This window comes from Mycteria americana, chromosome 23 (assembly GCF_035582795.1).
Source record: "Mycteria americana isolate JAX WOST 10 ecotype Jacksonville Zoo and Gardens chromosome 23, USCA_MyAme_1.0, whole genome shotgun sequence".
NCBI classification, from domain to species: domain Eukaryota; kingdom Metazoa; phylum Chordata; class Aves; order Ciconiiformes; family Ciconiidae; genus Mycteria; species Mycteria americana.
In genome coordinates this window covers 5,417,097-5,441,497 of record NC_134387.1, presented here as the reverse complement: position 1 = coordinate 5,441,497, position 24,401 = coordinate 5,417,097, and the positions used below count along the sequence as shown (strand labels likewise).

Sequence of the window (24,401 nt, the reverse complement as noted above, 5' to 3'; positions counted from 1 at the left end):
ATCCCCCCTTACTCCCCCATGCCATCTCCCCGCCCCAAATATCCCCTTACCCTCCCATCCCATCTCCGCCCCCCAACTCCCTCCCCCCAAATCCGCCCTTACCCCCTCATCTCATCTCCCCCCCCAATCCCCCCTTACCCCCCCATGCCGTCTCCCCCCCCCCCATATCGCCCCTTACCCCCCCATCCCATCTCCCCCACCAAATCCCCCCTTACCCCCTCATCTCATCTCATCTCCCCCCCCAATTCTCCCCTTACCCCCCATCCCATCTCCGCCCCCCAAATCCCCCCTTACCCCCCCATCCCATCTTCCCCCCCCCCCCCCCCGGGTCCTGCCCCGGCCCCGCCCCCTTGGCGGGCGCTGTCCGCGGTGCTGAAGCCCCGCCCACGCGGGAGGGGCGTCTCCCCGAGGGGCGTGGCCAGCCAGCTGCCCAATGAGGGCCGGGGCGGTGGGTGGGCGGAGCCGCGCCTGCGCAGTGAGGCGGTGGCAGCGTGCTGGCCGCCGCGGGCCGTCCCTCCTCGACGGAGCCGCCATGGATCCGGCCCGGCCCTTCCGCCTGCCCGGCCCCGGCCGGGCCCCCGCTCCCCGCGGCAGGCTGCGGGGGCTCCCGGGCCGCACCCAGTGCCTGCCCCAGCCCGGCCCGCCCGAGCCCCGGCCCTCCCTGGCGCCGCTCTCCGCCCTGCTGTGCGGCCTGGGCCTCGGCGAGCGGCCCTGCCCCTCTCTGGAGGCGGGGGACTGGCCCGTCGGTGGGTGGCCGTGCCCGAGGGGGCCGGGGATGCCCGGCCGGGCCCCGACACCGCCACCGCTGCTGCCACCCACCGTGCCCGCTTCTTCCCGCAGGCCGCGGCACCACCGGCGTGGTGGAGGCTCTGGCACGGCCCAGCCCGGCGGTGGAGGAGGACGAGGGGGCGGCAGCGATGGCAGCGCTCCCCACGCGTGGGCGGTGAGTCCCCCCCCCGTGCCCCCTGTCGCCCCTCCTGCCGTGGCCCCGAGTCCTTCTGATGGTTTCCTCACCGACCCCGGTGGCGGCGGGCTGGGGGACGCTCTGCAGGTGACACCGCTGGCGTGACCAAGCCGGGGCCCGCGCCGCCTCCTGCTCCGCTCCCTCGGTGGTGCGGTGGCTCGGCGGCTCGCCACCAGATCTCGGTGTTTCGAGCATCTCCAGGCAGGGAGCGCCCGCTCTGTGTGGGGCATGAGCCGGGGGACCCGGCTGCCAGAGGGGGGGGATTGCAGGGGGTGGCAGGGAGGGCCGTCACTGGGGGCTTGCAGCCAGGACGCTGGTGGCACGTGCCCAGCGTGCCGGGGCTCATCTCTGCCCGTGCCGCGGACACAGGATCCTGTGGCGAGGCAGAGGGGACGCGCTGCCTGATCCCCCCAGAAGAAACGCTGCCGTGCCATCCCACGGGAAGCCCTGCACCGCTGCTGCACCCACCCTGCACCCACCAGGACCCCGGCCCTCCCTGCCACCGGCACCCGCTCCAGGGACCCCCCCGGCTGCTGGCAGACCGTAAGTGAAGGATTGGTGAGCCCCAGCCCCACGTTTTGGGGTCTGAGTGCCGGCTGGCGTCGCGGCTGGCCAGCCTGCCTCTGCCCCGTCTCTCCTAGGGCACCGGGGACGAAGCCGGCAGCGAAGGGAACTGCCTTAGCCATGGGGCTGAACTCAGTTAAAATCCACTGCCAGAACGAAGCCGTCTACCAGTACCACGTTACCTTCAGGTATTGGCATGGACACGGGGGGCCAGGCTCCTTCGCAGCCCCTCGAAGGGTGGGTGCCCCTGGGCAGAGCCCTCCGTGTCACTCCCTCCCTTCCTCCGTCCTGGTAGCCGCTAGATGGAGTGGCCGGCGTGGCCACGGCGCCTGCGGGCAGAGCTGCCGCAGGGCAGCAAAGCACATGAGCTCCGGCTTTTCCCCCTCGTGGGGTTTTTGGGGTCCTGAGCAGGGTCTCGCAGGGGGGCAGAGGAGGGTTAAAAGACTGAGGACTTGCTGGCAGCGTCCCTGTCTCCGGCAGCCCCGAGGTGGAGTGCAGGAGCGTGCGCTTTGCCATGCTGAAGGAGCACCGGGCAGTGACGGGGGACGTGACCGCATTCGACGGCTCCATCCTTTATCTGCCCATCCTGCTCCCCCAGGTAAGGGGCGATGTGCTCCGCAGCAGGGTGAGGTTGTTCTAGCCAATTTGGGGGCACAGGGATGGCCCCCTCCCCAGATCTCCAGTCAATGTGCTGGGTAGGAGAGCATCCCTCCCGCCCCGGCTAACGCGCCGTCTCACCCCGCAGCCGGTCAGCCTGAAGGCTCAGAAGAAGAGCAGCGGGGAGGAGATCACCATCACCATCCAGATCACCAAGGTCCTCGAGCCCAGCTCGGATCTCTGCATCCCCTTCTACAACGTGGTTTTCCGGAGGTGAGAGATGGCGGAGACCCTCCCTGAGCTCCAAGGAGGAGACCCTCCTTCTCCTCCTCCCTCCAAGCCTGAGCCCGCGCTGCTTTTATTTTTCTTTCCTAGGGTGATGAGAATCTTAGATATGAAGCTTGTTAGGAGGAATTTCTTTGAACCTGCCCAGGCCACCGTATTACAGCATTACAGGTGGGTGCTGGACACGGTTTCCTCCCGCTGCTGCCCAAGCGCGTGAGTGCGAGGTGGGGACATCCCTGTCCCCGCCGGCAGTAGCGCAAGGCTGGAAATTCGGAAGTCCTTGCCAGGTCAGCTCTCTTGGCCAGCTCTGGTTAGCCTGACCTCAGAGTACCTATTTTCTGCAGTGCAATTCAGGGGTTATTAGCTGAAAGCTGGCAGCCAGCTGGGAAATAAATCGCCGTGTGTTTTGAGCGCTCCTTGGCGAGCGGGACAGCTGCCCGGCTCCTCTGGCAGCACCGTGCAGGCGGCTCCAGTTTTAACCCAGGCGCCATTGGGCATTTTCCCCTCCGGACACAGGCTGCAGATTTGGCCGGGGTACTCTGTCAGCATCCGGAAGAAGGACGGCGGTCTCTTCCTCTTGGTCGATGCCATCCACAAAGTCATCCGCAGCGATTCCGTCCTGAATTTCATGTAAGAGAAGGGAAAAAGCCCGGAGGAGCCCTGCGGGGCTTTAGGGCTGAGGGTGGTTTTCCAGCAGCCGCGTGCCTGGGGCTGGCTCTTGGCGAGGGCAGTGCCAGCCGTGATCACCGGGCCCATGGCCACTGGTGCCGTTTGGCAAAGAGCATTTTATTTTTGGGGTAGCGTGGGCAGGGAGCATCACCGTGAGCCTCTCCTCCTCCCTCTCTCCCCGCTGCAGGCACACCATCTACAAGCAAAGCCTCAGCAGCTTCCAGGATGAGTGCACCAAGCAGCTGGTGGGCAGCGTGGTCATCACCCGCTACAACAACCGCACCTACCGCATTGACGACATCGACTGGAACAAGACCCCGAGGGACAGTTTCACCCTGACCAGCGGCGAGGAGATCACCTTCGTGGACTACTACAGGTAGGGGGACCTGCTGGAGCATCCCTTGGGATGAGCGTCTGTCCGTGGGGAAGGGCTTGATGCTTGGCTCTGCCCCGAGGTGGGTGAGCAGGAGCAGGAACATCTCGCCTGATGCCATCTCCCTGCTGTTTTTCCAGCAAAGCCTACGGGATCACCATCAGGGAGCTGGACCAGCCGTTGCTCATCCACAGGCCCAGGGAAAAACAGACGCCGGAGGGGAGGGTGAGCCAGGCACGGAGACCTGGGGGAGGGAAATTGAGACCCACGGTCTTTTCTCGGCTCCTCCAGTCCCTGTCCTGCCTGTAGCTGGCTCCGCTCTTGGCTCCTGCAGCCCCTCAGGGTGCTGACAGTGCCTGTCCCTCTCCCTGCAGCGTCGGCTGGACATGGTACTGCTTGTGCCGGAGCTCACCTTCATGACCGGGATCCCCGAGATAAGGAAGGACAGTCGAATGGTGAAGGTCAGAGCATGTTTGCATCTGATGGTCCCTGCTCACCCGAGCCGGCGTTGCCCGGTTTGGAGAGCTGAGCCCCGGCCAGCCGCTGCCGGGGGGAGCTCAGAGCCCCCCCGTCACACCTGGGGGTTCCCCATCCCACCTCCTCCCGTGCCCGCCTGCCGCAGGAGGTGATGCGGGAGATGCTGCAGACCCCCAGGCAGCACTACGTGCGTCTCGCCAGCCTCCTGCGCAGGATCAAGGACAGCCCAGAGGCCTCGAGGGAGCTGATGCGCTGGGGGCTCAGCCTGGACCCAGACATCCACAGGGTAAGGGCTGCGGGGGGCCAGGCTCCGAGCTCCCCCTGGGAATGGAGGCAATGGCTGCACCGTGGCGGCACTGGAGCTGCCGTGGGTTTCTGCTCCATTTAGACCCAGGGCCGAGTCCTGCCCGCGGAGAGAATCAACCTGCGGCACAGCTCCTTCATCCCCGGCGAGGATCTGAGCTGGAACAAGGAGGTCACGCGAGAAGCCTCCATCTCGGCGGTGAGCCCCCGGCTCGGCCCTTGCAACAACATCCCCTTGTTTGAAAACTGGGATGGGTTTTCTTAGTGCTGGCATCCCGTCTGTCCCGCTCCCGTCTGAGCTTGTTCGAGCTAAAACCCTTCCCTTATTTATATTGGCTTTATGCTTCAGCCTGTTTTTCCTAAGGAGGTTAGAGGTACGTGGCCGCAGCGGCTGCTTTCCCACCTCCTCTTAGAGTGGCTGAAGGCTTTCAGACTTCAGGAATCGGATGTTGTCCTGTGCCCTTCAGGTTCCTCTTGGGCCGCTTTCCCTCTCCCAAATTTCTCTTTCTGCTGCAGGGCTGGGAGCTGCGTGGTTTGGCAGCCCCGGCCCTGAGGCAAGGGCTGTCCTTGCCTCCCTCCTAGATCGCCATGAATTACTGGCTGCTGGTTTACCCAAAGCGCCTGCAGGACTTGGCGAAGGATCTGGTGGCCGCCATGGAGAGCGTCTGCGGCCCCATCGGCATGCACATCAGCCGTCCCGCCTTGGTGGAGCTGAAGGACGACCGCATCGAGACCTATGCCAAGACCATCCGAAGCGTTTTGAGTAGCGAGGTGAGGCGGGGGGCTCGGAGGGACAGCGCAGGTTAACGCAAGGTTAACGCGTCTGCTGGGGAGGGCTGCGCAGTCGGTGGGTCTTCTCGGATCCCCGTGCGTCTGATGCTTGCGTGTCACCCTCCCCTGCTGTGCTTCCCCGCAGGACAAGGTGCAGCTGCTCCTGTGCATAATCTCCAGCAGCCGGGAGGATTTGTACGGGGCCATCAAGAAGCTGTGCTGCGTGCAGTCCCCCGTGCCCTCCCAGGTAGGCGAGGGGCTTGGCGGAAGGGGACCACCGGCGTGGGGAAGCCGTGGGCATCTCCAGCCGCGCTTTTCCCTGTTTTTCCCCCCCCCGCAGGTCATCAACGCGCAGTCCCTCGCGGGCCAGTCGGGCAAGATGAGGAGCGTGGTCCAGAAAGTCCTGCTGCAGATGAACTGCAAGCTGGGCGGCGAGCTCTGGGGGGTCGACATCCCCCTGGTAAGGCGGGGAAAAGCATTCGGCACGTGCGTGCCACGAGTTTGCGAGCTGCAGGGTGTGAACTGTTGCGGTCGTGGGCTTCCCTCTGGGGACGCGGATGAACCGCCTGCAGAATTGGGGTTGGCGTCTCCGTTTTGTGCGCGCAACGTCCCTCGCAGCTGGAGGGATCCGGGCAGGGCAGCCCGGAGGTGTCTGACCTACCCCTAACTCCCACCTGCCTCTTTTTTTTTTTTTTTTTTCTCCTCCCCCCAGAAACAGCTGATGGTTATCGGCATGGACGTCTACCACGGCCGCAGCAGAGGGATGCGCTCCGTCATCGGCTTTGTGGCCAGCATGAATCAGTACGTGGTGCCCCGGGAGGGAAGGCTTTCCTCCCGCTCCGCCCTGGGGATGCGGGGTGGGGGGGTCCCACAGCAGCATCGCCGCTGCGTCCCCTTTGCCGGGAAAGGGGCGAAGCTGATGCCTTCCCCGACGGCTGCGCTCAGCAAGGTGTCTGCCAGCGTGTTTCTGTCGGGCGTCGCTGGCTGCCGGCGCAGGCAGCAGCGGCCTTTGGCACGCCCTCGGCACCGTATCGCCGGGAAAGGCGCCGCGAGCGCCGAGCCGGGGTCGGTTTCGGTTGCGCAACGGCTCGGTGGACTTTGGCCGGCGAGGTGGGTGCCTGACGCTCGTCACCCTTCCATCCCCAGCGTCCTCACCAAGTGGTACTCCAGGGTGGTCTTCCAGATGCCGCACCAGGAGATCGCCGACAGCCTGCGGCTCTGCCTGGCTGATGCTCTCCAGCACTTCCATGAGGTGAGGCCAAACCCCCAGCCCGGCGCTATCAAAAAAAAGCCCTCCCGTGGTTTAATATCTCCTTAAAACAAGGCAAAAACACCCCAAACCTGTCGCCCCGAGTGCGTGCGAGTGAGCAAACATCCTCGGCAGCCTTTGGACTGGATGCAGCGCCCGCAGCCACGCACGCCCCAGGAGGCTCGCCCTTATCTCGGGAACGTGCAAACCTGCCTCGAGTATTAGTTTGCACTGGGGGAAGTGCCACGTTACGCCTCTGCTCGTATCAGCGTCGAACTGCTGAGCCCTGTCCTCTTGTCCCACGTCCCCAGCGTGAGAAAAGCAGCGTGTGATGGGGCGGGGACCAGGACCCATCAGCAGCAGGGACCCGCTCTTGGGATTTTCCCATCCCTCTGCGGGTGCTAAAAACTGGAAGTTTGGTGGTCACCGAACGCTTGCCCACGGGCAGGATTAGTGCAACGGCTGCTTCTCTGCCCTGCCAGCCCCTCTGAAACCTGCTTTGAAATGCATTTGCTGGGGCTGAGCGTAGTTAGGGGCTTTCTGCAAAGCTCGAGGGCGATGGGTTGAATTCACAGGCTGCGAGACCTCTGAATTGTCAGCCCTGGAGACCTGGTGGGCACCGAGTGCCCAGCTTCTTGCCAGGGCATGCATCCCCCCCCCACCAGCCAGTCCTGGGCATGGAGGGGGGAAAAAAACCAGTGACCTCTTCCAATTTCCGCTTCCCCAGATGAACCACTGCTTGCCCAAGAAGATAGTTGTGTACAGGGACGGCGTGTCCGACAGCCAGCTCGACACCGTGCTCAAGTACGAGATCCCGCAGATGCAGAAGTGCTTCGACACCTTTGAGAACTACCAGCCCAGCATGGTGGTCATGGTGGTGCAGAAGAAAATCAGCACCAACTTCTACACCCTGACACCAGAGCAATTCACATCCCCTCCTCCGGGGACGGTCATCGACCACACTGTCACCAGCTTGGACTGGTGAGTGGCACTGGCAGCAACGCTGGCTGCTTTTGGGAGAGCTGCACGGGGCGCAAAGAAACCTTGTGTGGAAAAAAACCCAAAAGCCTTGCCCTTCCCTCCCTTTCAGGCAGGATTTCTTTTTGTTGGCCCATCACTCTCGCCAGGGCTGCAGCATCCCCACGCGCTACATCTGCGTGCTGAACACGGCCAACCTCAGCTGCGAGCACCTGCAGAGGTAAGGGCAGGCTTTCCACAGCCCCCCCCGCAACATCCTGCAGCGTGGGGACCCGTGTCTGACCCCCCCAAATCTTTTTTTTTTTTTTTTTTTTTTTAAGAAACAGTCCCCTGGAGCTAGCGGGGAGGGCAGCGGGTACCTGTGCAGGCACTGGGCCGAGTCTGCTCTTCATACTGGGTTAGCTGGGAGGACCCGACAGCGGATGAGGAGGCGGATTGCATCTTGTCTTGCCTCCTCTCTGGGCAAGAACTAATTGCAAGGGTGATAAAGGAAAAATCTGTGTCACGCAGCGCTGGCCCGGGTGGCCTTGCAGGAGAGGAGCTGCCGGTTGAAACGCGGCTCAAATAGTACCCGGGTAATTAATGCAATCGGCCGCTCTCGGTGCCCAGGCAGAGCCTGGCCTTTAACTCGTGCAGTCGGGAAGAAAACGCCCCTGGGAGCAGGTTTGGCCTCGCAGCCTTCGCAGCCAAAGAGCTGCCGGAGCCGGCGCTGCCTTAGGGAGCAGGATCCGGCCCCGAAGCATCGATCCTGCAAGCGCCGGCGTGCCAGGGAGCACTAACGTCCTCTCCTCTCGCTGTCCCCAGGTTGACTTTCAAGCTCTGTCACCTCTATTGGAACTGGCCGGGCACCGTCCGTGTCCCTGCCCCGTGCAAGTACGCGCACAAGCTGGCCTTCCTCTCGGGGCAGATCCTGCACCACGAGCCCAGCGCCCAGCTCTGCGACAAGCTCTTCTTCCTATAGCCCGCGTGCCGGCAACGGGGGGCGAAAGCGCTCGCTTTGGGGCTCGGCTCCCCCGGCTGCTGCCGTTAAGTCTCCTGCAAGAGGGACTTCCTTTCCTTAAGTATGGTTTGGTTTTGTTTTTTTTTTTTTTTAATTTATTTTTTTAATTTATTTCTCCACATGGTTTCTTGGGTTCATTTTTATTGTTGTTTTAAAAGGATGCTTGGAAGCGCTCCAGCGTGTGGCAGCACGGCCCTGGAGCCCTGGGCTCCCGGGATTCATCTCCATGGGAATAACCCTGGAGCAAAACCCCGTTGCTGCGGGGCTGCCAGTCTCTGCCCGCTGGTTTCCAGTCCTCCCGGCAAAGGGGCTTGAATAAATGAGCCCCAAAAGGTGATGCTGCTCCCGCAGCACAGGCTGCAGGTGCTGGATACAAAACCCAAAGATTTTGGGGATTTTTTTTTTCTCCGCAATCTCTGGCATTGCCATCGAGACAGCTGGCGCTTTGAAATTGTACTTTGCTTTTTCGAGCTCCTGTTTAACAAACCCCGTTCCGCTTCGGCTGGTTGTCACGTGCTTAAAAAGTCACTGAGTTTCCAAGAAGTCTTTATTTTTTTTTTTTATTATTATTATTCTGTGCAGCTGATAGGAGCTGATATCCCAAGGGAAAAGCAGATCCTTGAGTTTTCAGCTGTTTCAGGTGTTTCTCTGCCGCGATCGAGAGATGTTTGAGACCTTTGAGTTTGAAGCTGTCGGGGGGCTGCGGAGGGGCTGTGAGAGCATCCCCAAAATCACCTGGATTTCGCCTCGGCGTGCCCCCGACCCACCCCTTGTGCAAGCACCAGCAGGGATTGGGGGTCTGGCAGGAGCCTCCCCCCGCCCTCCCAGCCTCTCCCCTCCCTTTTTATGCAAAAAAAGTTGAAAATATTTAAATTTTTTTTTTTGCTGTAACTGTAGTTTTCTGTTAACTTCAATAAAAGTGTTGCTGGCAGCTGCTCCCTCTTGATGCGGGGTGGGTGAAGGGGCTGGGTGCTCCTGGGGACATCCTGACCCCCACACACACCCCCTCCCCTCTTTCCCGGGGGGTCCCAGGACGGAGGGGACAGGGAGGGGACGCAGCAGTGACACGATGCTGCAGGAGCCGGCGCCTCGTCCCCTGCGCCCTGGGTTAATCATTCACCGTCCCCCCTCGCCGATAGCGGCTTTTATCCCCTTTTATTTGCCAGCCTCGGCGGACTTTGGCAGCCTTCGCCCAGCCCGGGCCGGTGTTTTGGCACAGGGTGAAGCTTGGCCCCGAGCGGCTGGGGAGGTGCTGGGGCCGAAGTGGGGGTGATGGCCCGGGGCAACCGGCCGGGCCCCCGGCGTGCCTGGCCTCCCACCAGCCGGCTTTTTATATCGCGCCATCGCCGCTGCCGGCGGAGAGAAAGGCTGCCTTGTCCTTGCCGGCTCCTTGGCACGGGGAGGAGAGCCGGGACGGCCCCTGGCTGCCAGGCTGGCGGGCTCAGCCCCCCCGGGGAGCCCCTCTGGTCCGGTCCCTTCCAGGGGGGGCCCTGGGGTGCCATGTCCCCTCAGGTGGGGTCTGTTTGGTACCCTGTCCCCTTGGGAGGGGTCTGAGGGGTGCCCCGTGCCCCCCGGCTGTGCCTGGGGGGGGTCTCAGCAGTGCCCTGTACCCCTGAGGGGTGGCCGGGGGGGTCTGTGGGGTGCCCTGTCCCCCCGGGAGGGGTCTATGGGGTGCCCCGTGCCCCAAAGAGTGCTTGGGGAGGGTCTGAGGGGTGCCCCGTGCCCCCCGGGTGTGCCTGGGGGGGTCTCTGCAGTGCCCTGTACCCCTGAGGGGTGGCCGGGGGGGCCCGTGGGGTGTCCTGTCCCCCCGGGAGGGGTCCGTGGGGTGCCCCAAGCCCCCATACAGTTCTTGGGGGGGTCCGTGGGGTGCCCCGTGCCCCCAAAGAGTGCTTGGGGGGGGTCTGAGAGGTGCCCCCTGCCCCCAAGGGGTGCCTGGGGGGGTCTGTGCAGTGCCCTGTACCCCTGAGGGGTGGCCGGGGGGGCCCGTGGGGTGCCCTGTCCCCCCGGGAGGGGTCCGTGGGGTGCCCGCTCCCCCGTGCCCCACCGGCCGTGCCGCGGTGCTCGGCGCTGCACAGCGGCGGGGGTGGGCGGGGCCCGGATCGCGGAGGGAGTGGGCGGGGCCTGCGGTGACGCCGGCCAATGGGAGCGCTCCCCGTGCCCCCGGCCGAGCGTGCGCCCTGCGCGGCCGGGACCGGGCGGCGGCGGCGGCGGCGGGAGCGGGAGGTAGGGCCGGGATGGGCCGGGGTGGGCCGGGGTGGGGTGATGGGATGGGGCACGGGTGGGGAACCGGCCGCGGGACCCCGCGGGGAGGGCGGCGAGGGACCGGGCTGAGGCAGGCCCCGCGCCCCGGGATGGGGCTGGGGATGATGGATGGGGGAAAGGATGCGGGAAGGGATGCGGGGACCGGCCGTGGGGTTTGGGACCGGGTTTAGGGTCTAGGACCGCGCCTAGGAGCGGCCGTAGGGTCTGGGGGTAGCTATGGGGTTTGCTTTGGGACTGCCCGTGGGGTCTGGGGCCAGGTGAGGGTGCAGGCAGCGTTGGCTATGGGGCGGAGGACCCGGCTATGGGGTCTGGCACCACCGGTGCAAGCTCTGGGGCCGGGCCGGGGCCAGGCGGGGCTGGGGCAGGGGGCAAAGGGGCCAGGGAGCGGCTGTGGGATGGGGACTGGCCTCGGGATGGGGCAGGGACGGGGGGTGGCAGCGGGCAGGTCCAGCCCGGGGGGCAGCAGGGCAGGTGTGGGGGGCCGGTGTGGGGTGGGATGGCCGGGGGTGCTGCCGGGCAGCCGGTTTTAGTGCCCGCACCAGGGCCTGCGGGCAGGGTTTTAGGGGAAATTAAGGGACAAGGAATTAACTGGAGGCAGTCTGGGGGAGCGAAGGGAGGCCGCGGCCCGGCCGTGAGCGTGGCGGGCTGCCTGCCGTCCCTCCGGGGCGCGGACGTGCCCCAGGGCATGAAACCCTCCCTGCCAGCAGGCAGGTCCTGCCTTCGCTGCCAGACACGTGGAGCAGCTTTTGCTCCAGAAGGAGATCGGGACCGCTGGCCGCAAACCACCCTGGCAAGAGGGGGGGGGGGGGTGCAGGCCGGCGGAGTTTTGGGGACCCCCTCCGGCTTTGCGACAGCGAGCCATCCCTGTGCGGGATGTCGGGAGGCGTCTGGCACGGGGTTGACGTCGTCGGGGCCGTGCTCGGCTTTGCCAGCGTTTCTTGTTCCCAGTGTCACCTTCCCGCTCGGAGGGGGGGTGGTTTGCAAGCGGGATCGATGAGCTCTGGGAAGTGAACCCAAGGGAGATGGGAAAGAAGAGGGGCTTTGCCTGGCCCCGGCAGCTCCTTCGGACTCTCGTCACCTCCGGGCATCGCTCCCGTGGGACAGCCGGGGCAGGCGGCTCCTGGGCATCCCCTCCCCGTGGCCGAGGTTTGTTCTCTCTGTCCCGTCCCAGCGCGGCAGCGAGCGATAAAGTAGGTCAGGCAGGCGCCGGGCCGTGCGCGGCACCGCGGCTCTCCGGGCCCCAGGAGCGGGTCCCGTGGCCGGCGAGAGGACGTCCTTGAAGGTAGCGGGCAGGAGGCTGGGGGGCTTTGAGGGGGTCCCGCTCAGCCGGTGGCGGTGATGGAGAGACCGCAGCAGGGGCTTGTGTCCCCGGGGTGTTTGCTGCAGCTCCCCTTTGCCCCCGCGACGGGGGAGCTTGGATGTGTTTGGCACCTTCCTGCCTTGCCCTGGGCTGCCCACGGTGTTCGGGGGGTCGGAGACCCCCGGGTTGTTCCTCTTCGAGCCCTTTTCTTCCCGAGGGGCGGCTGCTCCACCTCGTTTCTGCCCTGAAACGGCAGCGAGCCTGTGCAATTCAAACCCCTGCCCGGCTCTGCCTGCAAACCGCATCCTGCCTTTTGTTTGGCAGCTGGGTAAAAGTTGAGGTCCGGTTTTCCACCCTGGGTGCGCCCGGCTCGGCCCAGTTTTGGGAGAAACCCCGGGGGTGATTTTGGCACTGGAGAGGGCTGCGTGCCTTGGCACGGGCCGGCGATAATCGGCGCGCTCCAGGCACGACGGCTCCCGGCAGGACGAGGGGCGCGGGGAGCGCACGACCGGCACGGAGAGGGAAGGGCAGCCGGTGTTCCCATCCCGGGATGCGGTGCTGCCAGGAGAGAGGCCTTTGCCACCGTGGGCCGTGTGCCAGCGCCTGTGTACCTTGTGGGAGTCAGCGGCCGCCCAGATGTCCCACGTGGCCGCCCGGGCTGGTTGCTGCTCCTGGGGCGGCGATGGGGCATTGCCCAGGGAGGACCCATCTGGAAGGGTGGATTTGGGTAGGGGGGAGGCAGAGGAAGGCGTCCGGTTCTCCCTGGGGGTTGCTGAAGAGGCAGAGGTCCCTTGTGCACCCCCACCGAGCGGTATTACCACCACCAGCACCTCACCAGACGAGCTCGCTCCCCCATTTTGGGAGGAGAGGGGTTAAGCCAAAGCATCCGAGCTAAGCCCCGGCAGGAGGAGGCTAAAACCTCCAAACAAAGCTCGCAAAGCGGTGGTAAGCTTGTAAAACCTGCGGGAATGTGGGCACCTTCGGAGGGGGACGGGGTCCTGGCGGCCTTGGCCTCGCCGCCCCGGGCGGCACCGGTGCCTCGCAAACCCAGCCCCAGGTTATTTTCAGAACAATTGGTTGGCCGGGCTTCAAAAATGTCTCGGGCTTGTTTTTGGAGGAGACTGAAATCTGCAAGCCGTCAGCACGGGACGAGCATGGCAGGGTGCCGGAGCGGCCGGCGGGAGCATGGCTTGGCCGGGACGGCAGGTCCCGTGCCGGGGCAGAGCTGAGCCGGATGGGACCCGGTGTACAACGGTGCAGGAACCGTCCCGGGGCTGCAAACCGCTTCCCCCGAGAAGGGGAAACCACGAGGCAGCGTGTGCCCAAGCCCCTGGGAGGGGAGCGGAGCCCTGGGCTGGGAACGGGACGGCTGCTGGGTGTTCGGAGGCGGTGGATAGCGAATTATTTTCTGCTTGTCCTTGTGAATCCCAAATTTGCTGTCCACCTTTTGGTGAAGTTTTTCCAGGAAAGCAGCCCGGGCCCCGCTCCAGCCTCTTGGGTGCTGCCCAAGGTGGACGTGCGGGTCGTGCCTGGCCTCCCACCCTCTCTCCGAGCCCCTTCCTTTGCACCCAAGGCATGCTGGCGGTGAACCCCGGCTCCCCCTGATCTCTGCCACCCCACTTTTATTGATTCCCGGCTTATATGAAAGGAGCGGAGAGGGCAAGGATTAATTCTAGGCAAATACTATAAAGGCATCTACAGTTGCGGCTGGGAAGCGCCCGGTTCGTTGTAATTATCGTAGTTAAAATATAACCTAATGAAAATGCCACCTCTGGCCCCTGGGCTCCCGTGTCCTCCGAACGCCAGTGTGGGTGGGAAGAGGTCCCCGAGGGGTGCGTGTCCCGGCCCCGGTGGCACGAGGGGGACCCGACGTGGCGTTAGCGTGGCTGGGAGCCGGTGCGTGACTTCCTCGCCCCACGGAGAGCCGAATTCGGCAGCTGGCGTTGGTATTAACTGCGCTGGGGTTGCTGGCCGCACGGCTGGCGGAGGCACACGTGCAGGATCCCCGTCGCAGCCCTGCCTGCACGCTGCTGCCTGCTTTCCAACCACTGTCTGCTCTTCCCCAGGGATCCCGAGGTGCTGCGGAGCTGGAGAACCCCCAGGAGCCGTGTCCCGGCAGCCTCCCACCCCTCGGCACACGGCTGCGGTGAGCGAGGGGAGCGGGGCGCTCGGGGAGGTGGTGCCGGGGGTTTGGCTCGGGGTGGAGGAGAAGCGGTGGGTCTTGTATCGCTTGCGAACAGATGTCGAGCCCCAGCTCGGGATCTGGGTGCTCTCAGCACTGTGCAAAGCTGCGTGCTCACCCGGCCTGGGGCTCCCTGGGGAAGAAATCTGCCATCTCCTGATGGAGCTGTGGGGTGGAAGAGCAGCGGTGGTCGGAGCCGCTGGGGATGCTAAAGCTAACAGCAGCGCGTGGTTTCTCTTCTAGCATCCCTGAGACACCATGATCCCCAGCGCAGGCCCTCGGGGCTGCTGCCTGCTCGTGCTGCTCTGCCTTCTCCCCTGCCCACGGGTCTGGGCAGGCAGGGGTGCCGCAGGACCGTCGCTCTCCGCAGCCTCCTTCCTGCAGGATCTCCTCCAGCGGTACGGCGAGAGCGAAACCCTGAGCCTGAAGCAGCTCAAGGCCCTGCTGAACCGCCTGGACGTGGGAGTGGGACACGCCAACGTCTCCCAGCTGCCGCAGCAGCGGGTGAATCTCTCTCGGGTAAGGCAGGGGCTCTGCAGACCCCCAAAGCCTCTTTGCAGAGCTGCGGGAGTCTCAAGGCACGTGCCTGTCTCTTCCCTTCCCCAGTGCTTCAGCTCCGTTGAGCTTTTTGCCATCCACAACCTGAGCGAGGGCTCTGCCGTGGGGCACAGCGAGTTCAAGGAGTTTTGCCCCACCATCCTGCAGCAGCTGGAGTCTGGGGCGTGCGCCTCCGAGAACCTGGAAAACGAGGAAAATGAGCAGACGGAGGAGAGCAGACCCAGCTCGGCCGAAGGTAAGCAGGGAACCGGGGGGCACGAGCACTGCCCGGCCCTGGATATGGAGCTCGGGGACATGAGGCACCCCGGGACTTGCGGGACAGCCGGTTCCCATTCCCGGCTCCGGGGCACAGGCAGAGTCTGGCAGAGACAAGAGGAGGCAGCTTGCCTACAGCAGCTGGGAGTCCTGATGGGTTTTCCTCGGTGTGGTTTGTGCTGTGGGCTTGCAGTGTGGTTTTGCCTCCGATCTCAGACGCCGCAGGTCAGAGCTGTGCCTGCAGTAGGGCTCTCTGGGATAGCTGGATGATGGGGACCTTGCTGCGAGTCCCCGTGGGTGGGAGGGGATGGCTTGGCACGTTTAGGGACCCGCTGGCCACCAGCCACCAGCGGATGCTAGATGAGCTTCCATGCATCCAGGTCCTGATGATGCCCAAGGTCTTGGGTCAGCTGCCCTGAGCACAGCACTGGCTTCTCCCGTACCGCGAGGCCGGGGCTGGCTCAGGAAAGCATCTTCCAAGTAACCTGGTGGCTTCATTTCCACCTGCCCTGCAACAAAAATGACGGTTTGTGTCGCAGTTGAAGCGTCCGGAGCAAAAGGAGAGACGCTCCGGTGCAGCGAGGCTGGCCCCAGCGTGGGGGCGTAGACCCGGAGCGAGCCTTTTCCTCCTGCCCGGATCGAGGGTCTCGGGGTCCTCCCCATCTCCCCGCACTGAGAGCCTCGGTAATGTCTGGCCCTCGTTTCTTCTCGTTCCGCAGTGTGGGGCTTTGGTTTTCTCAGTGTGTCGATGATTAACGTGGCCTCCCTGCTCGGAGTCTTCATCGTACCGTGTACCGAGAAGGCCTTTTTCAGGCGGGTCCTCACGTTTTTCATCGCGCTCTCCATCGGCACGCTGCTCTCTAACGCGCTCTTCCAGCTCATCCCAGAGGTGCGGTAGAAAGTCCCTGCCTCTCTCCCGTCTCTGAGGGCAGCTCTCCGGGCACCCTCTCTGCCTCCACCCTGCCGAATCGAACCGATCCCTCCGTCACCCGAGGCTGAGGGCTTGTCTCAGGGGCTCCGCAGGGCTTTTCTCACCCCTCCGAGCACCAGGAAACCCTCTCAGGTGTGCAGGCAGCGTGGGGAGGCTGTGCCCTCCAGCCCTGCCGGTCCTTACAAGGCTGCTGACCAGGTCTGAGGTCCAGGAAGGTGCTGGGAGAAGCTGTTTGCTCCTGCCCCGTGGGCTGTGTCTGCTTTGCAAGGGAGTTTGTCCCTTGGAGGGACGCGCTCAGCCCTGCTTCACGCAGAGGTGCCCGGCTCTGAGGCTGCTGAGATGCAGCAGCGCTACTGGCATGAGCCGGACAGAAAGACTTGCAAGGCGGAGGAAATATCGGTGTAAAAGCACAGAGAACAGCCCAGAGAAGCACCAGCTTCCTCTCGAGTCAGCCAACTTTTACAAATGTTTTAATTGCCTTTTTTTTCCCCCCTGATTTACAAGACTGATGTTTTCACAAGGGTTTAGGCTTACGTGAGGTTTCCTGGTGCTCTGATGGGACTGACAGATACATCGCAAATTAATTGTGTTGTAATTGCACAGTTCCGGAGTTGAATAAATACACCCACGCGCTCTCAGATTGGACACCTTTGAAACACGCGTGCTTCCTCAGGCCCCCGGTCCAGGCGGCTTCACAGAGCCCTTCCCCATCTCCTGGGGAGGAGACGAGCTGGATCTGAGCTCCTGCACATCCAGCCTTAAAACTCTGCATTTAAGAGTTTCCCTCTGAGCAGAGCACCCTTTGCTGCCGCTGGGTTTTGCCCCCCAGCGTTGCCTGCTTTGCTCTTGGGCAGCAAACGCCTCATCCGTGTTGGTGAGGGGATGTTTTTTCAAGGCTCCTTTTCAACTCCAGAACTGCAACTTTTATTTGCCAAACATAAAAACCAAGCCGCCTGTATTTCCTGATCTGCCAGGAACTGAAATGACTTACGTACGCTCCACCCTCGCCGTCAGTCGGAGCATCCCAGTCCCAGCTGGCTTGCGGGGACCGGCCGCATCTCTCCAGGCGGCAGGATGAGGATGGAGCGTACGAGATGCTCGGGGAACCTCGGCGCTCTGTGGCCCTGGAACAGCCGCCCGATATCCCGTGGGGGCTGGGGGAGCAGAGCTGGGGTGCTGGCTCTGAAACAGCCCGGCTGCCAAAACTCAGCTTTGTGCCGGTGCTAAAAGAGAGCTGCTTGCTCCAAGGGAGCGCTCCTCTCCCGGTCGTTTGGTGCGAGCTCCACAGCGGGGTGTCCCTCCGACCCTTCCCAAAGAGCCGTTTCCAGAGCCACTCAGCACCAGGTTCGCCCCTCTTGAACCAATGCCAGATGAACAAGCAATCACTAATGAATGTCCTCTTCTCTCCCCCCCTCTCCCTCCCTCCTCTCTCTTTCCTTTTGGCATGGATTCCTTCCCCTCCCTCCCCTTCCCCACGTTGATCTCCTTTCCCTCCGACAACCTCCCCTCGTCCGATTCCCCGGGGTGGGTTTGACACGCACGCCGCAGTCTGGGGTTACGGTTTCCTCTGCGTGACCGTCATCTCCCTCTGCTCGCTGGTGGGAGCCAGCGTGGTGCCCTTCATGAAGAAGACCTTTTACAAGCGGCTGCTCCTCTACTTCATAGCTCTGGCGATTGGAACTCTCTACTCCAACGCCCTCTTCCAGCTCATTCCCGAGGTAGGGTGAGGACTGTTGGGTCTGTCCTTTTCTCTCTCTTGGGGGCTGTTTCTCTTTCTCTGGGCGCTTGCTGGCTGGAGAAGGGGAAGGCGGCGGCGGAGGGGAGCCGAGAGCGAGGTACAGAGGCTGGAAGCCCCTCAGGACCGCAGCTGGAGCTGGTGTTTCGCCCCTCTTTGGTCTGCTTCAAGCAGAGAAGCGCTATTTTATTGCCCTTTCTAGCCCTGCGAGCAGGTCGCCTTTGTGCCGAGACAGCAGAGGCTTTCTAAGCCTGCTTTTAGCATCCTTGCCCTGGTGCAGGGTGGTGGATCCTTGGGGCACAGCCGGCTTGGCTGGGGGAGTGAGGGAGATTAAAGGTGCACGAAGGCGTTTTCTGAGCTTGCAGCTGCTTAGAGAGAGGTCAGGAAGCGGCAGTGTCGCCCCAGAGGTGCCAGGGGCAAAGGCAGATGAAGGACGCTGCCGGAGACTGTTTCTCAGTCCTGTCACTTGTCCCCTTCTGCCTGCAGGCGTTTGGATTCAACCCTCAAGAAGCTTATTACGTTTCCAAATCCGCCGTGGTGTTCGGGGGCTTCTACCTCTTCTTCTTCACAGAGAAGGTCCTGAAGATGCTCCTGAAGCAGAAGGACCCGGTGAGGCTGAGCAGGGGCTGCTCAGAGCGCTGCTTGGGTGGGAAACGGCAGAAATGGCAGGGGTGGCTGACAGCCGTGAATCCCCCCTGTCCTGCAGCATCACCACGGGCACAGCCACTACGGCCCCGAGGCTCTGCCTTCCAAGAAGGACCAGGAGGAGGGGGTCACCGAGAAGCTGCAGAACGGGGACCTGGACCGCATGATCCCACACATAACCAGTGAGCTGGAGTGTAAGACCCCCTCCGGGGATGAGAAGGTTGTGGTGGGCTCCCTCTCTGTCCAGGTTAGTGCCTCCTGCCGTGGGGTTGCGGGTGGGCGCGTGGAAAAAAAAAACTGCCTGTCAATGAAAAAGAGGAGTTTTGAAGCCTATTGCACCTCCCTGACAAAATCCTCTGTGGATGGTGGAAAGCAAACGGCTCGGGTCAAGCCTTGTGTGGATTTAATGCGTGGAGGGGTGGGTGGGTGGGTTCCCCCGGTCGGTGGAGGGAGCTGGAGTGAACCCCCCCCAGACCGGCTGGGTGCTGAGCCCCTGCTGTCGGGGTGCCGTGGCAGGACCTGCAGGCCTCCCAGAGCGCGTGTTACTGGCTGAAGGAGGTGCGGTACTCCGACATCGGCACGCTGGCGTGGATGATCACCCTCAGCGACGGCCTCCACAACTTCATCGACGGGTTGGCCATCGGGGCCTCCTTCACCGTCTCCGTCTTCCAAGGGATCAGCACCTCCGTGGCCATCCTCTGCGAGGAGTTCCCGCACGAGCTGGGTACGTGGGTCCTCGGGGAAAGGTGCTGTGAGGGCTCTCAGGTCTGCCCCTCTTTAAGGCTAACCCTGCCGCTTTCCTGGTCCTACCCGTTGTTTCTCGAGAGAAAGGCAAATGTGGGGTGGAATAAACAGAGTAATGATGGGGGGGAAGGCAAGGCTGTAAACTACATTGAGTAATCACAGCTCTAAAAATAACGAGGTAATATGATGTCTGAGATTTAAATTTAGATGGAGACATCTGAAGGAAAAAAAAAAAAACCAACACCTCGTTGGTTTGGGAGGGGGGAGGCGGGCAGCGGTTTGGGTTTGAATGTCCGAATTTATGCGCGGGCAGGGCCGGGAGCTGGCAGGCAGCTGCTGCGGTCAGTGCTCGGCGCCAGCGGGCACGGGGAGCCCACGCTTGACCTCGTGCAAAAGCAGGTGCTGAATACGAGCACCTCGGTGCTGTCCCAGTGCTGCTGCCCACCCAGTGACAGCCCCCTCCCTCCTCATCCTCCCCCTCCTCTTCTCCCGCAGGCGACTTTGTCATCCTGCTGAATGCCGGGATGACCATCCGCCAAGCGCTCTTCTTCAACTTCATCTCCGCCTGCTGCTGCTACGTGGGCTTGGCCTTCGGCATCGTGGCCGGCAGCCACTTCTCTGCCAACTGGATCTTCGCTCTGGCCGGAGGGATGTTTCTGTACATAGCGCTGGCTGACATGGTAAATGATGAGCCCGGGGGGCTGCCGGGCGTGTGGTCGGGACCTTGCCAGGGTTTTGGATTTTTTTTTTTTTGCCTGGCTAGGAAGAGCTCTGGCTTGCCCTCAGCCTGGAGGCAAGGCAGGCATGGAGAGCATAAGGGGGTGTTTGCTCTGTCCCCGTGGCCAGCGCAGATGCTGTCTGTAGTGGCCGGTGTTCGTCGCCGCTTTGCTTTGCCTCCTGGGCTAGTGGCACGGTGACCTGGCTGAGAGCCCTGGGCCGGGTGGTGAATATTTGCCTGGATGGTGGCGCAGGGTGGGAAGCAGCGGGGAAGGATGGAGCCGCTCCTGTCGCTGAGCCCTGCCATCGCGCTCTCTTTCCCGCCACAGTTCCCTGAAATGAATGAGGTCAGCCAGGAGGACGAGCAGAACGGCAGCACGCTGATCACCTTCGCCATCCAGAACGCGGGGCTGCTGACGGGGTTCACCATCATGGTGCTGCTCACCATGTACTCTGGCCAGATCCAGATAGGGTAGGACCAGCCCGACTCACAGCCCTGTTCCAGTTTTTCCTTTTTTTTTTTTTTTTTTTTTTCCCTTTGGGGGGGGAGGGGGGTATTTCTTTTTTTTTTTCCTTTCCTTTTCCTGCTGCAAGCGTATGACGGTACCTGTGTGGGCACTGACATCACACTACAGAAGAAGAGGCATTGCTTTTAAAGCTATTCCAGACTTCATTTTATTTTGGTTTAAGGCTGAGGGGAGCTTAATCCCCGTTGCCGCAGGACCGAACTGACCGGAGGATCTCTTTCCAGTGTCATATCCCTTCTCTCCTCGCATCTCCTGGGAAGGACGGAGTTGGGAGACAGGAGCTCCTCTAGCTATGTCGCTCCCTTCCTTGTTCTCGGAGCGGTGCGATGGGACGTGACGCTCTCCTGACCCCTTTGCGTGGGGTGCGTGATGGGGGGGCAGTGGGGTACAGGGCTAGCGCTGGACGCGAGCTGCCTCCGCCTGCTCACCTGCCAGGGAATGGATGCGCAGGGGGTGAGAAGCACCACCGCGAGGAAGGGGAACGGGACCCACCACGTTCACCGGCATCGTGCAAGGAGCTGGTGTTTCTCTCCTGCGTGGGGAGGTGGTATCCTGCTTCAGGAGTGCACAGACCGGGACAGACCCTCGTTCTTCTGAGAGAGTTACCTACCAGGCAGTCCTTGGAGCTGTGCCCTCCAAGCACAGAGGGCTGCTGAGGAAGAGGAGGTTTGAGGAGCACGGCTCGCAATTTGAGCATCATCCTTGCTGTCTTCAGAAACGTGACTCTGGAGCCATGTCTGGTTTTGCTCCTGTTCTGCCTTGGCAGCCTGGACAATGCCCTGGGAAGAGCAGGGTGAAGAGGGGGTTTTTTTTTGTTGTTTTGGTTTGGTTTTTTTAAAGCACATTCTGGGCGTCAGCGCTCGGAGCAGAGGACACCAAACCACACCCCGTGCGGGCTGGACTGACGGACACAGGCTGCGTGGGGCAGCGGCTGGGAGAAGGCTTGCAGGATGCTCTTACACCTCCCTTAGGTCCCTGCTGCTGTACGCGGGGGGGGGAAAAAAACAACCCTTCTCCTTCCATGAGGGCAGCCGTGTGGCGATGCCGGCAAGAAGGGCACAAGAGCAGCGCGGGGCTAAGGGCAGAGCCGGCACGGTGAGCCCCTGCCCGGCCACAGGCTCCCCAGCCAGGGGGATCGGTCCTTACACTGTGACCAAGCTCACGCCGACACCTGGGAACGGTTTTTAAACACTGACGCTGCTGAGTTGCTGAGGTTCGGGGTATGTGGGGGGGGTGTTTTTACAAAAATAGACTGTGAACCTCTTTTGGTTGTGCGTTTCCAGCCTTAGGGAGTAGCCAGAGAAGGGTGTTACAGGCACTTCATAGCTCTGCTTCTGGGCTGGCTTTCCCCCAGATTCACTAGGTGAATTGACTTATTATCATATTGATAATGTTGTCCACCCCACCCGTGTTGCTTGAGGTTCCCTTGCACCCCCTTCTCCCCCCAAACCTTATCCTGCACCCAGTAGCGGTGAGTTTGTGGCCACGCTGATAAGCGGGAGCCGATTTTGGCGGGGTATGGCGCTGGATTGGGATGAAGGAGTGGTGCAGATGGCTTTGACAAGTGCTTTGGTGTACGTGCCGGGGACAGCTTGTCACTGAGCGTCTTCCTTCGCTCCCTGCCTGTGCAGGTGGCCATGAGGTGTGTGTGTAACAGGGTGACGGCCATTCTGACACCTCGGCTCGGTGCTGCTCAGCACCGGGGGCTGGAGCTGAGGCTCCCCACACCTTCCCTTCCACCCCTGTTGGAAAGCAAAGCGGAGGGCGTCCTGAGTGCTTTTCCTGCCTGTCGCAAGAGAGACAAGGGACCTCAGCCCTTGGCATAGCCTGGGGCAGGCTCGGCACCATCCAGTAGCATCGTACCCTGGTTTGATTGCTGGCTGCCAGTACCTCACTGTCGTTCCTAATTTGCCTTGGGTACCAGCTGGATGATGCTCCTCTTAGGCTCCTAACAGTTGTCCCTGAGTCCATAGGTCTCTGCCTGTTGAGATGCAGCACTGCCAGTATCCTCGTGGATCAGCACCTCTGCTCTCGGTGGCTTTGGCTAGGCCCGGCATTGACTTTGTCCCCTTGGCACCCAGGAGGCTGTTGGCTTTGTCCCGCACCCAGAAGGTTAAATATCAGCGTGTCGAGGAGCAGGGAGCCTTCTTGGGAGCACCCTTTAACCCAGAGGTGCCACACGGTCCTTGGGCCGCTTGCTGCCATTGGTGATGCCTTCAAGGAGAGACAGGCTCTGCTTTATCCTGTGCAGTCTCTTGTTTGTGTGGACGGTCTTCGTAAGTCACTCGTCCCTCGCGGTCATTACCCGTGCTTTAGGTTGCTGCTATTTTTCGGTAATCAGGAGGAAAGTGGTATTGGAAATTCCCTTTCCTTGCTTGAGAGAGCTGCAGACCCGTCTGACCGAGTTGATGTGGAAAAACTGAGTCCTTTGAATGGCATATGTGCCCTCTCTTCTCTCTCAAAGAAGTATTTGGAAAACACTGTATCGCTGGCGGCTTTCCACGGGGCAGAGGGCAGCCATAGCACTGCCAGGGCTAAGTCGTGGCTGGCCGGAGCGGTTCAGCGGTGCGCACGGATGGAAAAGCCTCTGTTCTGGAGGCGAGGGGGGGGGGAAATCTTGTTGTCTGTCCCCTGGGGCCCACAAGGCACTTGCAGACTGTGGCTGGGAGGTCCTCTGCGTCCCCAAGAGCTGGAAACGTGGCAAGGACTGATGCTTGGCTTCCTCAGAGCTGGTATGGGCCCCTCGGCACACGGTGGGGATTGTGAGTCCGTCGTCTTCTTGTTTCGAGTTTAATCCCGTTTCTTGCCAACTGAGTTGACTTTGAGAAATCTGCAACCCAGAGATTTGGGGTGTGGGGGGGTGAAACCCCTCGGAGAAACAAGGCTCCTCGCAGAGAGGAGAACCTCCCTCTGCCGAAGGACCGGTGGGAGAGAGCTCCTGGCTTGGGCAGGCTGGTACCTGTCGTCGGGGAAGGGATGGGGCAGGCGGGAGGACGAGGAGGGAAAGTGACCCAAATCGAGCTTGTTATGGATTTTCATCCGTGTTTCCCTTCCCGTGTCCGATTCAAAGCTCAAGTTCCATCTCAGTATTTCAATAACTCAGGTGTTGTAAGAGATACACGTTGAAACAAAGAACATAACTTATGTCACGTGAATTGTAAAGTTATTTGTAAAATTCCATAAATAAAATATATTCTGTAATGACGGAGGGTGGCAAGCGTGCTCTAGTGGCGGAAACCTCCCCGTGGCCAGAGCTGGTTGGGGTGTGAAGGGGTGGGAGCTCCTCTGGTTCAGGATTTTTCCAAGGGGAAGGGTTTGAGCTGGGCTGGGTGATGCAATCCCGCTTTTCCAGCCCCGATTTCCAGGGCTGTGCAGTGCGGCGCGCCCGACGGAAGATGGCACTGACAACTCCCCCCCCCGCCTGCCCGCGTGGCATGGCGCTCCAGGGAATTGCCTTTTCAAAAACCCCTTTTTCTTTTTTTCTTTTCTTTTTTTTTTTTTTTTTTTTCCTCCTGTATTTCCAAGCATTGACGTTTGGCTGGAGGGAGGCTGAGGTTTTGGAGCGGGTCTGCGGGATGTTATATTCCTCTCCAGCTCACATGAGGGAGCCTGACTCGGAGCAGCGTTATTTGTGTCCTTGCCTCCCCACCCTGCATTAGGGGAAGGAAAAAAAAAAGCATACTTTGCTTTTCTACTTCACTTTTTTTGCCTTTTTATATACCATTACCCTCAATCTGCCAGCTCTGAGTGGCAAGCACAATTTTTAGAAACCCCGTTGCAGCTAAAGAAAACAAATCTTGAAATTCCATGGTGGTTTTTAAAAATAAATGCTATTCTAAGCAAGAAAGGTTGCAGCGTGCATCTGACTGGCTTGCTCTCCTCCTCCTGCTGTCTGAGTGCTTCCAAGAGGGCTGTCAGGCAGCAGCGCTCCTGGCCTATGCCTCAAGGCTCCAGGTGGGCTGTTTTTTGCTGCAAAATCCTCACGTTTTGATCAATGCCTGTGACCTCAAGTTACCTTCCTCAGCAGAAAGGTTAAACCCAGCAAGTCGTGCTGGCCGGGGTCACCCTCGATCCTCAGACAAACTCAAGCCCTTCTTGCTATTTGCAGTGGGAGTGTTAACGCTTGCCTGTGCTTCCCCATATGCCACAAGCTCTCGGGCTGCGTGAACACCCCGCACCCGGTGCCTCATTTCCCAATCTACGCTGCCAGAAGCGTGGCGTGGGGGTTTATTTTTACCTGCTCTGTCTTCCCCTCCCTGAACCTGGCCGGGGAGCAGAGGGGAGGCCATGGCAGGGGGGTGCTGAGGGGTGAGGT

The 24,401-nt window shown here is 61.7% G+C and overlaps 2 protein-coding genes across 2 annotated transcripts; both read left to right on the top strand.

Moving 5' to 3' along the window:
* Positions 1-508: 508 nt before the first annotated feature.
* PIWIL2 (piwi like RNA-mediated gene silencing 2) lies at positions 509-8,325 on the top strand. Its single transcript, XM_075523658.1, has 21 exons — positions 509-746; positions 841-943; positions 1,334-1,507; positions 1,606-1,716; positions 2,009-2,126; positions 2,274-2,398; positions 2,501-2,581; positions 2,927-3,040; positions 3,267-3,455; positions 3,593-3,677; positions 3,827-3,913; positions 4,075-4,215; positions 4,318-4,431; positions 4,815-5,003; positions 5,149-5,250; positions 5,344-5,463; positions 5,716-5,804; positions 6,150-6,255; positions 6,980-7,233; positions 7,343-7,450; positions 8,035-8,325. The coding sequence occupies exons 1-21, from the start codon at positions 533-535 to the stop codon at positions 8,189-8,191; spliced, it is 2,781 nt and encodes a 926-aa protein (XP_075379773.1). The 5' UTR covers positions 509-532; the 3' UTR covers positions 8,192-8,325.
* Positions 8,326-10,405: 2,080 nt separating this feature from the next.
* On the top strand, positions 10,406-23,288 carry SLC39A14 (solute carrier family 39 member 14). The gene is made up of 10 exons (XM_075523487.1): positions 10,406-10,453; positions 13,859-13,938; positions 14,218-14,493; positions 14,581-14,767; positions 17,267-17,436; positions 17,940-18,062; positions 18,160-18,345; positions 18,615-18,822; positions 19,338-19,522; positions 19,889-23,288. Exons 3-10 carry the CDS (start codon positions 14,233-14,235, stop codon positions 20,033-20,035), a joined length of 1,467 nt encoding a protein of 488 aa, XP_075379602.1. The 5' UTR covers positions 10,406-10,453; positions 13,859-13,938; positions 14,218-14,232; the 3' UTR covers positions 20,036-23,288.
* Positions 23,289-24,401: the final 1,113 nt, after the last annotated feature.